Source organism: Danio rerio, chromosome 1 (assembly GCF_049306965.1).
Source record: "Danio rerio strain Tuebingen ecotype United States chromosome 1, GRCz12tu, whole genome shotgun sequence".
Taxonomy (NCBI): domain Eukaryota; kingdom Metazoa; phylum Chordata; class Actinopteri; order Cypriniformes; family Danionidae; genus Danio; species Danio rerio.
The window spans coordinates 23647501-23664544 of record NC_133176.1 but is presented as its reverse complement, the minus strand read 5'-3'; the positions used below and the strand labels follow the sequence as shown (position 1 = coordinate 23664544).

Below are 17044 nucleotides of genomic sequence, written 5' to 3'. Positions count from 1 at the left end.
TCACCGCTTTTAGTGCACACGTTTCCTCTCTCTGAAAAAGATGAAACGCGTGTTCCATAAAGAATAACAATGACTTCATTTAAATGTGCAGAAGCACAACATATGACTTATTACTAATTATTATTCACAAAAATATGCATAGTAAAGCACTATTCAAATGCATACGGCGGCTGGATATGTTTGATAGGCACATGGGTGTGCAGGTGCGGCAAATCAGTGGGATAGTTTTTAATTAATTTTACAAAAATGAGAAATGAAGAGGAAGTCTGACCTGTACAAACCAGTCGATGGTGCAGCAGTTTACTAGAGATGGGAACATGCGGCATCGTGAGCGGAAGGAGTCTCCCACAGGGCTCATACACAACACTATGTGCAGCTTCTCACGCACACGAGTGATAAAGAACTGGTAAACCTTGACACGAAAAGACACAAACAGACATGAGACAACTGGCATCTGAAGAAAATCATAGAGTAGATAAAATACAGTTGAAAGCAAAATGATTAGCCCTTCTGGGAAATTTCAAAAAAGTAATGTTTAACAGCGTACAGTGGCTCAGTGGTTAGCACTGTCACCTCACAGCAAGAAGGTTGCAGGTTCGAGTTCTGGCTAAGACAGTTGTCTGTGTGGAGTTTGTCTGTTCTCCCTGTGTTTATGTAGGTTTCCTCCGGGAGCTCAGGTTTCTCCCCCCGGCCCATAGACATGATGTATAGGTGAATTGATTTAACTAAATTGACCGTAGTGTATAAGTGTGTGTGTGTGTGTGTGTGTGTGTGTGTGTGTGTGTGTGTGTGTGTGTGTGCGTGTGTGTGTGTGTAAATGACTATTTATGGATGTTTCCAAATACTGGGTTGCAGCTGGAAGGGCATCAACTGATTAAAACATATGCTGGAATAGTTCGCGGGTAATTCTGCTGTGGTGACCTCTGAAATAGAGACTAAACTGAAGTAAAATTAATAAATGTTTAACAGAGCAAAAACATTTTGACAGTATTTACTATTATTTAATTTTACTTCTGGAGAATTTAATTTCTTATAATTTAACTGGAATAAAAGCATTTATATTTGTATATATATTTTATTTTATTTTATTTTTTTTTTAGTATTATTATTAACCCCCTTAAAATTTTTACTCATTTTTGGCAACAGAATAAACCAGAGTTGTCCAATGACTTGCCAAAATTAACCAAACCTGACCAGGTAAGTTTAGTTTAGTTTATTTATTTATAAAGCGCAATAAAACAACAATTTTTGACTATTTTGCTGTATAAATCTAAAAGCAAATTATCAAAAAATAGACAGCAACAGATAAAACAACATAGAATACATCCAACATACCACACAGCATCAACGATAAATAACAAGACACCAGGGGCCTCATGTATCAACGCTGCGTACGCACAAAAACTTTGCGTACGCCAGGTTTCACGCTCAGAATCGCTCACATTTGGATTTACTAACGATGAAATGAACGTGGGAATGTGCGCAGCTCCACGCCAGCTTCATGGCTGGCGTACGCACATTTTTTGTAGGTATCTGTTTTATTTCCATTGGCGACTCCTAGAGGCAGTTGTGTTAAATTGCACTCTACAAAGTGTCTTTGAGCCGTGCAAAGGCAGCTGTATGAGACAGGTTCATCTAGCAGGTATATAAGGTTTCCATACCATGCAGTTGACCAGCCAAACATTAAAGCAGCACTTGGGAAACATTTATAAAAAAGAATAAAAATTTCACAGGAGGAATCGTGTTTTAGCCTTCAACTGTACTTTATAGTGATGTTTTGCACTGAGATGCATTTGTTATGTTGCAAGATTGAATGGTTACAGGTTGTACCATGTACCTCATCCCTGTTTCCCTCAGAGATGCCAGCTTCTTTGGCCTTGGGGCTAATGGCAGCCAGCACCTGTTTTAACTCATCCTTCTCAAAGAGGTTCGGTACTTCACCAGAGTTCAGCATGTTGTTAATGTCCTCCAGGAATTCTTCCACCACAATCTACAACAGACAGAGAAGAGAAAAATATGTTATTGTTTGATCGACAAGAAAATCACTACCAATGCACAAAGATGACAAACCTGGTATACCTTGAGACAAATATGTTTTCAATATGTTAATTTTCACATCAGATACTAGAAAAGTATGATTTTCGGTTCACCAAGACTTATAGTATTTTATCACTTAAAGCACGGGCTAACAGTTTTATCAGATTTCTTTGAGTATATTCAAAGGCTAGCTTTTTTCATTAGTCATTGCTGAAATCTATTCTATTGGTATCTATTGGTATTGATGTTAAACATGGTCTGAAAAATTTAATTAGTGATATCAAGTTTTTGTTAAATCTCAAACAAAACAGGTGATACTAATGCACCTCAAAGCTGACTGCCACAAATCTATGGAATTCTCTCCCAGCAGAAATTATCACATGTACAAATTATAAGATGTTTTCACGCCTGACTAGAAGGTTTTTTTTTCGTCAAATCAAATTTGCATACATTGAGTGAGGTGTTTTTTTATTTTTCAGTGTTTTAGTTTATACATGATGATGCCTGTATGTTTTAATCTGACTTTAATTAATTTAATATTTTTTTGTTTTAATTTTTACCTGTCCAGGGACTGCGGGTAGAAAATAGCAATCCTGCCACAACCTGGCACCATGCATCTTTCCTCTTTAAGGTTAATGTAATTTTTGTGCATTGTCCCTATTAAATAAATAAACTCATTCATTCATTCATTCATTCATTCATTCATTCATTCATTCATTCATTCATTCATTCATTCATTTAAATGCAGTTTATTTATAAACTAATTTTGAGAGGATCATGTGCTTTTGATTGATCACGGCTGGTCCCACATCAGCTTTACATATTGAGCCAATCAGATGAAAACTAACTCACTATAAATAACGAGTTTTCCACTTCAGTCAGCTTCGTCTTGAAGAAACCCCCTTCCACTTCTACTCCTCCCCTTCTCCTGACAGGGCGACACGGGCCACGGCGGCCCAGTGGTTATCACTGTTGCCTCACAGCAAGAACGCCACTGGTTCGAGCCCTTAACGGGCCAGTCTGCAATTCTGTGCGGAGTTTGCATGTTCTCCCTGTGCTCATGTAGGCTTTTCCCTGCTTCACTGGTTTCCTCCCACCGTCCAAAGACATACATTATAAGTAAATTGACTAATCCAAAATGGCATCATAAGAGAAAATCTTATATCTCAACATGCTCACAAGCAGGGCAGTTCTCAAGACCTACTGTACCTGAGCTCAAACTCCCCTCTTGTCCTCAAATGGGAGGGAGCCCCAGGCTCACGTATATTCTGAGCTCAAGACTCTCTCCCTGGACAGCATGCCAAACACGCTTTATTATCAATCATCAGCGAAGTGTGAACTCTTGAAACACATTGGGAATAATCAAAAACAGTTACAGTCCACATCCTTTTCATTCTCTTTCTTTCAAACACTTGTAAACATGCCTAACATGGTTTGTTTGTTCATTCAATAATACTTGTGCATCACCCTGAGAATTCCTGATGTAGAGAATGTATAGAATGAGGAAAGAAGAGGCAAGGGTCTTCATAAAATTAGCAGCAAACAAGAACAAGAGATGCATTTAGAAGCATGTTAGTATCAGGTGGAAATGGCAGTGTCTCAGCTGACCACTTGTGAACGGTAACAATCGCATGATAAAACCAAGTTTAAATGGGGCCAAAGTTAAATATAATCTTGACAAAAAATATGTATTTATTAATTTGTTTCTTTGTTGAATGAAACAATATAGGATAGCAAGGTTATTATGAATTATTCTGACAATAATATATGTGGTATCGTTTCAGATATTGTTAAAAAAACTGATTGCATGATGCAGAAAAAATTATTATACATTTGATACTAACCAGTGTGTATTCAGATGAAGACATAAAACTAAAAGGTCACACAACCTCAGAGAGAAAGTAAAAAAAAACTATTTTATTTATCAGTGAGTGGCTATTAATAACTAAAGAGTGTTTACTTCCATCTGTTTATGCAAACACTCAAATGAATGACATTTCCTTCAACCTACTTTATCAAATACTTTGAGTCCCATTAGTTAAGTCCCAGCCTTACATATAGGAACACACATGCCACCATCACATTAAGTATCTTTTGTCTATAGCAGCAGCTTGGGTCTGTCTCGTTACGAAGTATTCATGAAATAATTTAGGGGGTCATTACTGCTGCAGAGCCCTGTATGCTGAATCACAAAGCAGTAACAGTCTGTGCTTTCATAAGACAGTATTACAGGCCTGGCAGAAGGCCCAGAGTCATAACAGAGATGACCTAGTGTCTACTCCACTGCTCAAAAAAAAAACAACTTCTGCATCCAGATTCATAACATAATATCAATAAATCATAACTTGTGAATTTGCTATAGGACTCTTTCAAAGAGGTGCAATTTTTGGTTAGACCAGGGCAAACATTCCAATTTATGAACCTTATTCTAAGTCACATCAATCAAAATATGTTACACACACACACAGACACACAGACAGACACACAGACACACACACACACACACACACACACACACACACACACACAGACACACACACACACACACACACACACACAGACACACACACACACACACACACACACACACACACACACACACACACACACACACACACACAAAACACCCCAAATATGTGGAATCTAATTTGTAAACTGGCTTTAAATACCATGGAAGACAATGACTGTTGCCTCTGCTAAAAGGGCAGAATAGAGCAGAAATGTCACGAATGCAGATGCTTTTGTTGGACACAAATTAAAATGAGCCAATATTTGTCACACATTAGCTATTTTGTATGGAAATGACAATAGGGAAGAGCCACATGTTGGTAGAATATCGATTAAGGGACGAATTGTACAGAAAAGAAAATGGGACTAGAAACACTTGACACAGGTCAACCAAAAGTGGATATTTACAATCAATTCACTAGTAATTGTGAACATTCTTAACTTTTATTTTCAAAATACGCAAAAAAAAATCATCTAAAGATCACTTAATGAAGCTTAATTGTTAAAATCACCAATAACGAATCAGTTTAATGTAATAAATAGCAAATGTCATTATTAATGTTTATAACTGTACATCAAGGCCATAGTTTTCATATTGGTGTTTTAATTTTAAAATTATGAAAAAAATCAAAACAAAATAATAATAATAAAATAATAATAATAATAATAATAATAATAATAATAATAACAACATAATTAATAGAGCAATAAATAAAATTAAAACAGCACTAAAGGAACAACATTTTTTGAAAACATTTTGGATTAATGTTTCTATTTTTAAATATTATATGTTTTGTGCATCATACACTCACCAGCCACTTTATTAGGTACACCTTACTAGTACCTGGTTGGACCCCGTTTTGCCTACACAACTTCTGTAATCATGGTATAGATTAAATTTTGGTTCATATTGACATTATAGCGTCACACAGTTGTTGCAGATTTGTCGGCTTCACATCCATAATGCAAATCTCTCGTTCTACCACATCCTAAAGGTGCTCTATTTGATTGAGAGCTGGTGACTGTGTAGAACATTTGAGTACAGTAAACTCATTGTCATGCTCAAGAAACCAGTCTGTGATGATTCACGCTTTATGACATGGCGCATTTTCCTGTTGAAAGAGGGGTATACTGTGGTCATAAAGGGATGGACATGGTCAGCAACAATCCTCGCTTAGACTGTGGTGTTGACAATGCTTAATTGGTACCAATGGGCCCAAAGTGTGCCAAGAAAATCCCCCTACACCACCACCACCTGCCAGAACTGTTGATGCAAGGCAGGATGGATTAATGCTTTCATGCTGTTGATGTCAAATTCTGACCCTAATATACAAATGTCACAGCAGAAATCAAGACCAGACAACGTTTCTCCAATCTTTAGAGATGCTCTTCTGCATACCTTTGTTGTAACGAGTAGATATTTGAGTTAAAGTTGCCTTTCTATCAGGAGGAACCAGTCTGGCCATTCTCCTCTCACCTCTGGCATAAACAAGTCATTTGCACTCACAGAACAGCCGCTCGCTGGATTTTTCACTTTTTCGGACCATTCTCTGTAAACACTAGAGATGGTTGTGCGTAAAAATCCCAGTAGATCAGCAGTTTCTGAAATACTCAGACCAGCCCGTCTGGCACCAACAACTATTCCAAGTTTAAAGTCACTTAAATCACCTACTTCCCTATTCTGATGCTCGGTTTGAACTGCACCAGACAGACTTGACCATGTCTACATGCCTAAATGCATTCAGTTGTTACCAAGTGATTCGCTGATTTACATCGACGAGCAGTTGAATAGGTGTACCTAATAAAGGGGCCAGTTAGTGCATGAAGACAAATCAAAAAATGATCTTGTCTTGTACTGTTAATTTGAATGAATAACATAAACATAAATGGCTCTTTGTGTTCTGTTTAAAAAGTAAAAAAAGTGGCAAAAAACTAACTAGCTTGCATCATTGGATATTACTCTTGGTACAATTCTATTATACAACACGTTTTAATATAAATATGTAGTTACTTCCATCTTACTGTGCCTGGCAATATGATTATTGTAATGAATTAAATCCACTCAACCTATTTAAAATAATTATTTGTTTTTAATACTTTTTAATTATAAAAAAACACACACTTTTAATATCATTTATTATCAGATTTCTCCTAGGCTGTACCTGAGTGTCCGTGAAGAGGAAGACCATGTCCTGGCCTTCCACACCTGCCATTCTGTAAAGTTTACGCAGGTCTTCATGGAAGCTGTCGTAATTATAACCACGGCTCAACTCAATCTGAAAGCAACGGTAACCACACATGTGAGCAGCCAGACGTGTCAGAGATTGCTTTCCTGTGCCACCCACACCAACCAACAGGGCATTGCCACGCTCTTGGCGAATCATGCGGGCAATTCTGTGGACAGAGGAACAGATGAACGATAAGAAAGGAAGGTCAACTGGGTGGATGAACAAAGCATTCCATTAGTAAACTGATCCAGACGTGCAGGCTAAATGACAGGGTCATCTGAACACCTGCTTTTGTGAACACCAGACGAAAAGGCAAGCTGCTTGTTTACCTAGACACGTGTTCAATGGCATCTTGAAAGAAAACCAGCTTGGTTTCCTTTGCAAAGGTTGTGTTGTAGTCATCCAGGTAGTCCTGAAGCACCTGGCGAATCTTGTCCATGTCAGTTAGATCCTCATAGACACGATCAGCCTTGTCTGCTCCAACCTAAAATTGAATTAAATTGTTTAATTACAAAACATTAACTAAACCCTGTCATTAAAGGTGAAATGTGTATTTTTTGCCACTGGTGGACACATATTAACACCACACAAAGGCATATTTTCATGATGACATGACAAAATGAGTTAAAGTAAAACTTATTATCATGGTAATATAAAGCAGAGTAAGGCTGAAAGCCATCAAATCGAAACTAGACAGTTGAAGCAATTGCTGATGACAAATGAGTGACATTTTAGGGTTCTGTTATGTATAATCTGTAAGCAAGGTTGTATGGCATCATTAGTACAATCCCAGCAGACACACGTCATAAAACATTAATAATAGGTTAGATTTAGATCACCAGCATCTAAGGACAACGTTATTTTGACATCCAATAAGACATGAAATTACTTTGATATTTTGTTGATTTTAGGTTGTAAGAAAGTGACCAAAATCCAACGTCAAGCCAACATCTTAAACCAACATCATATTGACGTAAAATACTGACATTTATTCATCAGGTATGGTAACCAAAATCTGACGTCTGATAGGCGCTATATTGGTAACGTCCACACAACAACAAGCTGTGACATCATTAGACGTTATTTTTAGGTTGCGTTGGAAAGTAATCAAAATGCAAAGTCTGTTCAATGTTGGACATTGACGTCGGCCTGACGTTGGCTTCAAACATCATGCCGATTCTCAATTCCAAGCAAAATGCAGCGTCCCACAACATGGGAGTACAACATCAATCTGACCTCATGTTGACATCCTATGCCTGCTGGGTGTTTCAATAGTTAAATTGATTATTTTTTTGGATTTGATCAATCTTTGAAATATTAGGTAGAATGTAAGTACTATATATGTATGACTGTTCAAGTAGTTTTTAGGTATTTAATAATAAAAAAAAATTATTCATATTGTCTCTAAAAATTACTAATGAAATAGACGAGTGATTGTTTTAGCTAACTACCCAGATAACAGGAAACACTCACAGATCATTTAGTAATGTTCTCTAAAAGCGCAAAGTTGGCACAGAACATTATTAAAGTAATGTCTGGGAAACATTCTTGTAACAATGTTGGAAAAAATGTTTTTGGAATGACTTTTTTGATGATCGGCGCAGTGGCGCAAGTAGGTAGTGCTGTCGCCTCACAGCAAGAAGGTCACTGGTTCGAGCCACGGCTGGGTCAGTTGGCATTTCTGTGTGGAGTTTGCATGTTCTCCCTGTGTTCGCGTGGGTTTCCTCCAGGCTCCTACTGTCCAAAGAAATCCACTACAGCTGAATTAGTTAGACTAAATTGTTCGTAGTATATGTGTTTGAATGAGAATGTATGGATGTTTCACAGAAATGGGTTGCAGCTGGAAGGGCATCCGCTGCGTAAAAAATAAATGCTGAATAAGTTGGCGGTTCATTCTGCTGTGGCGACCCCAGATTAATAGGGGGATTAAGCAGAAAAGAAAATGAATGAACGAATGAATGTCTTTATGATGTTATTTGTACTTGATGAATGATTCTCAAGATGTTGAAAGAAAAATAATACACATTAATATAACACAAGACAGGAACATTCTAAAATCATTAATTTATAATGATGTTACTGGAACCTAAACAAGAATGATACCACATCTGATAGACATTTTAAACATACTAAGAATGTTAAGAAATATTTTTATTTTATTTACAACTTATTGGGAACATTATTGGAACCATTGATAAACTATAATTGTAGTACTGTTGTATTAAACTTCTTTATATAAAGAGTTAAACGTAAACAGATAGCATTATACAATCAAAACTAATAAAACAGACAGCTACAAAAACACTTATACCTTGATGAAATCTCCAAAAATGATGGGCTGATTCACAAAGTATGCTGGCTCTATGTTTATGCTGAAATATTTACCTGTTGAACAAAAGAAGCAGTTGAAAGATAAAGAAGCAGCACACTAACGTTTACTTCAAAAAAGGAAGACAGGTTAGAGGCAAAGCAAAAAATAAACAGATCATTCTGATAAGTCACACTGCAAAATTAGAAGATTTAATCTGATCAACGTGCCTCTATCTAAATTTATGAAAAAGCAGTTTTAACATGGACTATAAGTACAATAAGCATAAATATAAAAAATAATTAACATTAAACTATCTGCAAATTATTTAAAAAAAAAACATATTTGTAACCCTCAAAACCAGTTATATGAAATGTTTACATCATCTAAAAAAAATTTTCATGTATGTTTTGTTATGATATAACAATATAGAGCTGAGATGCAACTATCTGAAAAATTTTAATCTGAGTGTTCAACAAATTAGTGAAAACGCTGCCTTTAAAGTTATCCAAATTAAGTTCTTAGCAATTCATATTTCAAAACAATTTTGATTTATTTATGGAATGGTATTTCTAAAATGTTTTTGGGAACCTGGGGCCTCATGTACGAAGACTTCCGTAGAAATCTTACTAAAACATTGCGTACGCACAAAGCTGTAAATGTGCTTACGCAGAAAAAATTTCAGATGTATGAAACACTGCGTACGCCGAATCTCACGCATATTCTTTTGTACATCTGAATGAACGTAAAACTGAGCGCAACATGCACGAGCACAAAACCCCTCCCTGCCTCCTCCCCCGTATGAATATGTTAATGACTATGCTAATGGCAAAACCCAACGAAAAAGCATTGGCAAAAGCAAGCAAAAAGAGAAACTTTGAACAGAATGTGAATTGGAGGTGCTGCTTTCGGAGGTAGACCGGAGAAAAGCGGTGTTATTTGCAAGTTTGTTCTCCGGAATTAACAACAAAAGAAAAAAATAGAGTGGGAGAGTTTAGCTGATGCGGTCAACACAGTTAGGTCTGAACATATCGCACTGAGTGCATAAAAAAAAAAAAAAGAAATAGTGTGGTTTATATCTGTAAACTGTTACAGGACGCTCAACAGTCTCAGTGGCGCGCTCGTAAGACGCTTGTGATCGTGAATTGATACGTTCGAGCATGAACTCGGCTCGAATCCAGTGTCTGATGAACTCTTTCTTGTTTTTTCCACCGCTACATATCAGATTTTGCCAACTATTTATCACGAGAAAGACAAGTAGGAATCATCAATAAGTTCATATCAATAAGCATCATATTTTATTTGCACATTTATTGAATGGAAATGGTTCTGATTCACGCATGCAAATTCATCTTCAGATAGTGTCTTTATAGCAATGTGCGTGCGGTAGATTGCTCAGATTACATTAGGAAAACAGGCGACTGCTGCAAATTGTGCTTTAATGTTTAGCTGGTCAAATGTATGGTATGGAAACCTTATATACCTGCTGAACCCACCTCAGACAGCTGCCATTGCAAGGCTCAGACACTTTGTAGAGAGGAATTTAACACAACTGCCTCCAGGAGTCGCCAATGGAAATAAAACAGACACGCACAAAAAATGTGCGTACGCCAGCCAGAAAGCTGCCGTGAAGCTGCGCACATTCCCACGTTCAGTTCATTGTTAGTAAATCCAAACGTGAGCGATTCTGAGCGTGAAACCTGGCGTACGCAAAGTTTTTGTGCGTACGCAGCGTTGATACATGAGGCCCCTGATCTTTACCTAATATTCAAATAATTTTGTAGTCGGTAATTTAGACTCATGTCAGTAATTTAGACTCATACAATTTATTTTATTCCTATTCCTTCAAATAAATCCATGCAACCTAATACTGTTTTTTTGGTCAAGGGTCACATTCTTAAACATTACGATGCATATTTAAAAAATAAAATCACATTTTTATTGTCTTATTGGACATAGTTCATATGACCACTCACTTTTTTGATATACTGTAAGGGCTTTTCATATTGTGCTTAACCTCAGGTTATCATCTGTCCACCTCTTTTAATCATAAGTAGAGAACTGTGATGAATACATATAAACACCAGGGATTAATTGTTACCCATGCAAACAACTAATAATAATGTTAATAATAATAATAATAATAATAATAATAATAATAATAATAATAATAATAATAATAATAATAATAATAGGCAACGCAGTGGCGCAGTGGGTAGCACGTTCGCCTCACAGCAAAAAGGTCGCTGGGTCACTGTTTTCGATCCTCGGCTCAGTTGGCGTTTCTGTGTGGAGTTTGCATGTTCTCCCTGCATTCGCATGGGTTTCCTCCCGGGTGCTCCGGTTTCCCCCACAGTCCAAAGACATGCAGTTCAGGTGAATTGGGTAAGCTAAATTGTCCGTAGTGTATGAGTGTGTGTGTGTGTGTATGTGTGGATGTTTCCCAGAGATGGGTTGCGGCTGGAAGGGCATCCGCTGCGTAAAAACTTGCTGGATAAGTTCAGTGGTTTATTCCGCTGTGGCGACCCCAGATTAATAAAGGGACTAAGCCGACAAGAAAATGAATGAATGAATGAATAATAATAAAAAATGATATGAAAAAAAGAGTGAGTGTGTGAAAAGTGAAGATAACCCAGGATTCAATTTATCCTATGTTTAGAATGACCCAGTGTTAATTATTTTAATAGAGAAAAGCCCTATAATATACACCTTAACAGATGTCTGGACTAGAGAGATTAACACTGAAGGGGATTTGAGGGTCATGTGCTTACTGGCCATCTCAGAGATCATGGTATTGAAGTAGCTTTTGTCTTCGTTGTTTATGAGTCGATCGTGGAAGACACGTTGACACTCATGACAGAACAAACGGAAGATATGGGTTTGATCTCTAACCGTAGTTGGCTCACACTGCAGCATACCTACACAGAAAACAAACACACACACACACATTCAAAGACAAATAATGAAAAGAAATTTTGTTCAACGTTTACACAGATTAGATTCTTTAATATATATCTTTATAGCAAGACTTACTGCTGGCAAACAATCAATACTGTGTCTACAGATCAATATCAGTAAAAGATAAACTTGCCTGTGACCTTTCACTAAAAATGAAAACATAATCAGATGGGGGTTGTGCTTTAGCTTAGATAGACAGTATCTCCTATTGAGAGTCTATAATTTGGCCTGTGGATGAGTCCTAAGCCAACGTTTTAACAGCCCCCCAAAGTGCATTTCAAATTAAGAGAGAGCATTTGTATTTGTCATTTGAGAGCTCTTAAACAAAGAAAGCTGATTAAAAGCCTTTGGTGGATTTTGGTACAACAGATGCCAAACACTCTAGGGGATAAAGCAATTTTTTTGAATGGACTGTAGTTTTAAACGGGATATATGGACACAGACTTTTAATTTCAGTTAGCCAGCCCAAGTACTTCTGGTGTATTGTCATCCCATACAAAATCACTGCGTTTAAGATGTGATTTCTTAAAAAAAAAAAAAAAACAGCAATCTTCACTGCCTGGCTGAGATACGATATAAAGTGGGTATTAGACCAAATGAGAAGCACTGTATTATTATTTTTTTTTGCACCATGTCTTTAAAATATGGAAATTAATTTTATCCTAGTATTTTCAATGTTATTTCTGCACTAGCCTGCTGCTAATGACGGCACCTACATATAAACGGTCTTTCATCTCTTTTTAGGCTTTAAAAACCGAATGGATGCTTAAGTCTATTTAACTGATTATATTTGAATTACATTACAACATTGATGCTATAAAAGGAACTTTATGAGATTGAAAATAGTCACATCAAGCTCTCACCGAAGTTCATCGTTAGCTGAAAAACACTAGCTGTGCATACAGTCCATTCTTAGGGATTTGAATGGTCTGTGTGCGGTATTTGAATGACTGGATGGATGTCTTTGTAACATTTTTGCAAAAGCCCTCATGCCTCTGTCAAAGTGTGTTTGTGGACATGTCTGTGGTTCTTACCCTGCACACATTTAGACAGGTCTCGAAGGTTGAACACGTAATGGGATTTGGCTGGTGTAGGTAGCAGATCTACACTCATGCGATGGTAGATCTCAACAGCAGCGTCCACAATGCTGTCAGCAGCCTGCTTGACCGCCGTGGAAAATTCGGTAAGAAAACCACCCAAAATAGCCTGCAAACATGCACATACAAGAACAGATTTCCATGTCAAATCAAGTCGTCTTTATTTCTATAGCCACTTTAAGCCAAGTACCAAATCCTTTGTCTTTTCCCTGATTTCTTTAACTAAAAACCTGAATTTCCTAGACATCCTGTTAAAAAAGGTTGCTGATGTGTTTATATGTGTATAATATAATATTAAAATAATGTTAAAATAATAAGGTAATAGGGCAGCATGGTGGCACAGTGGGTAGCACGATCGCCTCACAGCAAGAAGGTCGCTGACCGGCTGGGTCAGTTGGCATTTCTGTATGGAGTGTGCATGTTCTCTTCGTGTTTGCATGGGTTTCCTTTGGGAGCTCCGGGTCCCCCCACAATCCTAACACATGTGCTATAAGAATTGGGTGAACAAAATTGGCCGTAGCGTGTGAATTTGAGAGTGTATGGGTGTTTCCCAGTACTGAATTGCGGCTGGAAGGCATCCACTCTATAAAACATATGCTGGAATAGTTGGCAGTTCATTCTGCTGTGGCGACCCCTAATAAATAAAGGACTAAGCCAAAAACAAATAAATAAATAAATAAATGAATGAATATTTGGCATGACTTTAAAAGCCACAATGAGAACATCAATGGATAATTGATCTCTTATTTTGGGGGAAAAAATATGATTCATACTTTCATAGTAGTTTTATATTTACATTTAGCTTTTCTGTCTACTTTGAAGACCTTGAAGTGATCATTTTAAAGCCAAAGCGTTTTATACTTATCTATATACTTAGATTATCCTGGCATATATGAGGCTTAGCTAACAGGTACAGTCTAGTGACTGCATTTGACTTAAGTGGCTGCCAGTTGATGAGGCTGAAAAATAGCCTAACCACAATCATATTGCCGCACTGTAAAATATTGAATTCCCAGACTTTCAATAGCTATGTTTCCATCCACCTATTTTTATGCACATTTTGCACTACTGAATAAAAATGCTTTATGGAAATAGCAAGATTCAACATACATTTTTAAAATGCACATAAAAAAGTTAAGTGCACAACTGAGCAGGATCAACTTTTTATCAGATAAGTATAAAATGTGCATAGCCTACAATGGAAACACATTTCCCAAATAAATTCCAGCATGGTCATCAAAAAAGTCATATGATTTTGTTTTGACAAGCACACAAAAGCAAATTACACAGAGCAATGGCAATGTGCTTTTCTGTAAAAAGTGGGGCATGATGGGACGGTATGGAAACAGTGCTTTCTTTGCAAATGTTTTATGCAATATTCCAGTTTTGTGCATAAGTTTAATTCTGGAACAATGTCCGGAATTAAAATTTAATGATACTCCAGCATTTTCACGACCTGTAAAGTGCTTTTGCAATGTAGATTGTGCCAAAACAGCTTTACATAGATGAAGAAAAAGAATAAAAAGCCATAACAATATTTTAGATTGTGGAACATATTCAGCACATCAGGCAGACAGCAGGGGTGATTTGGTAGCTCAGTTGGTACCACATTCAAGGTTGCTGGTTCAAGTCCTGAATAGCTCAGAGCAGGATTGCGAAGTTAGGGGGATTCACCTGTAAAGGTAAAGCTAAAAAAACTGCCAGTAAAACATATGGCAGAGTGATTGATGGTCCATTCTGCTGTGGCATCCCCTTATAAAAGCAGGGACTAAGACAAAGAAAGGCAGGCAGCATAGTACTGGTAGAATATTAGTTTAGTTCTAGTTCAACTAAACCTGATTCAATTCAGTTTAATACAAGTGTCACTGTTGAAGGACAATCCACTGAAGAGCAGCTCCAGCGTGCAAGGTTGATGGATTGACCATTTTCAGTTCAAGGTTTGTCAGTTCAGTACCACGGATAGCTTCAGATGTACAGCGATGGCTTCAGAACATTGGACAGCTCCTTTCCAACATCCAATTATACTCTGCTGTCAACTTTCTATTCAGGAAGCTGCTAAAGATGAAACCTGCATATTTTAGGTTTATCTAGTCTTAATGAGGGAGCCCAATTATGTAGGTTATGGGTCATGTCTGCTGAATACACTTTAGACGCTTCAGAATTCTTAATTGATCTTCAGATGATATGCACTCAGAAACTGCTTGATGGACATTCAACCACATAACAGATCAGATACTTCAAAATCAATTCTTAGGATTATTATTTATTGTTACAGGTGGTTGCAAAAGTAGTATAAAAGCTTGCACTACCTGACCATAGTCTTGTCGTCAATCGCAGTTGTAACAGCAAGAAATATTAACTTAACATCTAGTTGATCATTTGGAAAAATGGCAGAAGATAGATGTTTCTGATGAATCATCTATTGAACTGCATCCCAATCGTCACAAATACTGCAGAAGACCTATTGGAAGCCACATGGACCCAAGATTCTCACAGAATCAGTCAAAGTTGGTCAAGGAAAAATCATGATTTGGGGTTACATTCAGTATGGGGGAGTGCGACAGATCTGCAGAGTGGACTCCTGAAAGCAAAGAATGTCATAGTGCTACAGGATTGGCCAGACCAGTCACCAGACATGAACATCATTGAGTATGTCTAGGGTAAGATGAAGAAGGAAGCATTGAAGTTGAATCCAAAGAATCTTAATGAACTTTGAGAGTCCTGCAAGAACACTTTGTTTGCCATTCCAGATGACTTTATTAATTAAAGTTATTTGAGTCATTGCAGAGATGTATGGATGCAGTCCTCCAAGCTCATGGGAGTCATACACTTTTTCCTCTGCAACATGACTTTATATTCTATGCTGTACATGATTTTAATGTCTTAAGACTTTTGTCTTAGCAAAGTCAGACCTTACTGTCCTAAATAAACAATTTAAAAAATCAAGGCATGATCATATTTTATTTAGGTAATAATCTTAAGGCCTTTGCCTTTCATATAAGCCACTTCTAATACCAAATGAACTAGAAGTCAAGCTGTTATTTGTTGTTCCTAAAACTTGAATAAGCCATAAGACTTTTGTCAGGTAGTTTAAATTTACAATTACATTTAGCAAATGATCCAAAGAAAATTAGAATTGAAGATAAAATAAGCACTTCAAATCACCAGAGAGGAGTAATACATAGATGCCATGACAAGTCAAAGTTAGTTTAACAGTTTTTTTAGTTTTATAAATGGAGTTTTTGTAGAAAAGCTGATGCATATAGAGAGGAAGAGGAAAGAGTTGGTTTGCTACAGGTGGTTTGTAAAGTCCACTCTCCTATGTTAAACACACACAGGATTGTAATAATAAAATAAACTAATAAAAAACAATCTGAATGTTTCTTTTCATATAAACATATAAGCTGGCAAACACAGCAAAAACATAACTAAATAGACAAAATATATATTATATTATATTATATTATATTATATTATATTATTATATTATATTATATTATATTATATTATATTATATTATATTATATTATATTATATTATATTATATTATATTTTATTATATTATATCATATTATATTATATTATATTATATTATATTATATTATATTATATTATACATTTAGGAATTAATTTATTCCAGCCTAGCATAAGAAAAAAATATTTTTTCCAGCAGAAATATCTAATAGAAAATACTGTGAAAATTTCTATGCTCTGTTTAACATCACTTGGGGAAATGTTTGAAAATAAATTAAAAATTTCATAAGAGGGTCAAAAATTTTGCCTTCAACTATATGTGACATATATCTGAGAATGAAAATAAAATTCAATGAGGAAAAAAGTAGGGCAAGGCTTGATTGTATCCAGAGGGACATGACTGCATGGCAAACTTTAGCCAGGTGGATAAAAAT

General features: G+C 36.4%; 1 protein-coding gene across 1 annotated transcript in view; it reads right to left on the bottom strand.

Annotated features, from left to right (window-relative positions):
- Positions 1–17044, bottom strand: part of dnah6 (dynein, axonemal, heavy chain 6) — a 233378-nt gene that overhangs the window by 139322 nt on the left and 77012 nt on the right. Inside the window, exons 44-50 of the mRNA XM_073950785.1 lie at positions 13074–13245; positions 11853–11999; positions 9085–9158; positions 7103–7257; positions 6708–6939; positions 1838–1990; positions 272–412 (exon numbers count right to left, since the gene is read on the bottom strand). Coding sequence (XP_073806886.1) covers positions 272–412; positions 1838–1990; positions 6708–6939; positions 7103–7257; positions 9085–9158; positions 11853–11999; positions 13074–13245 — 1074 coding nt within the window. The remainder of the gene's footprint in view (positions 1–271; positions 413–1837; positions 1991–6707; positions 6940–7102; positions 7258–9084; positions 9159–11852; positions 12000–13073; positions 13246–17044) is intronic.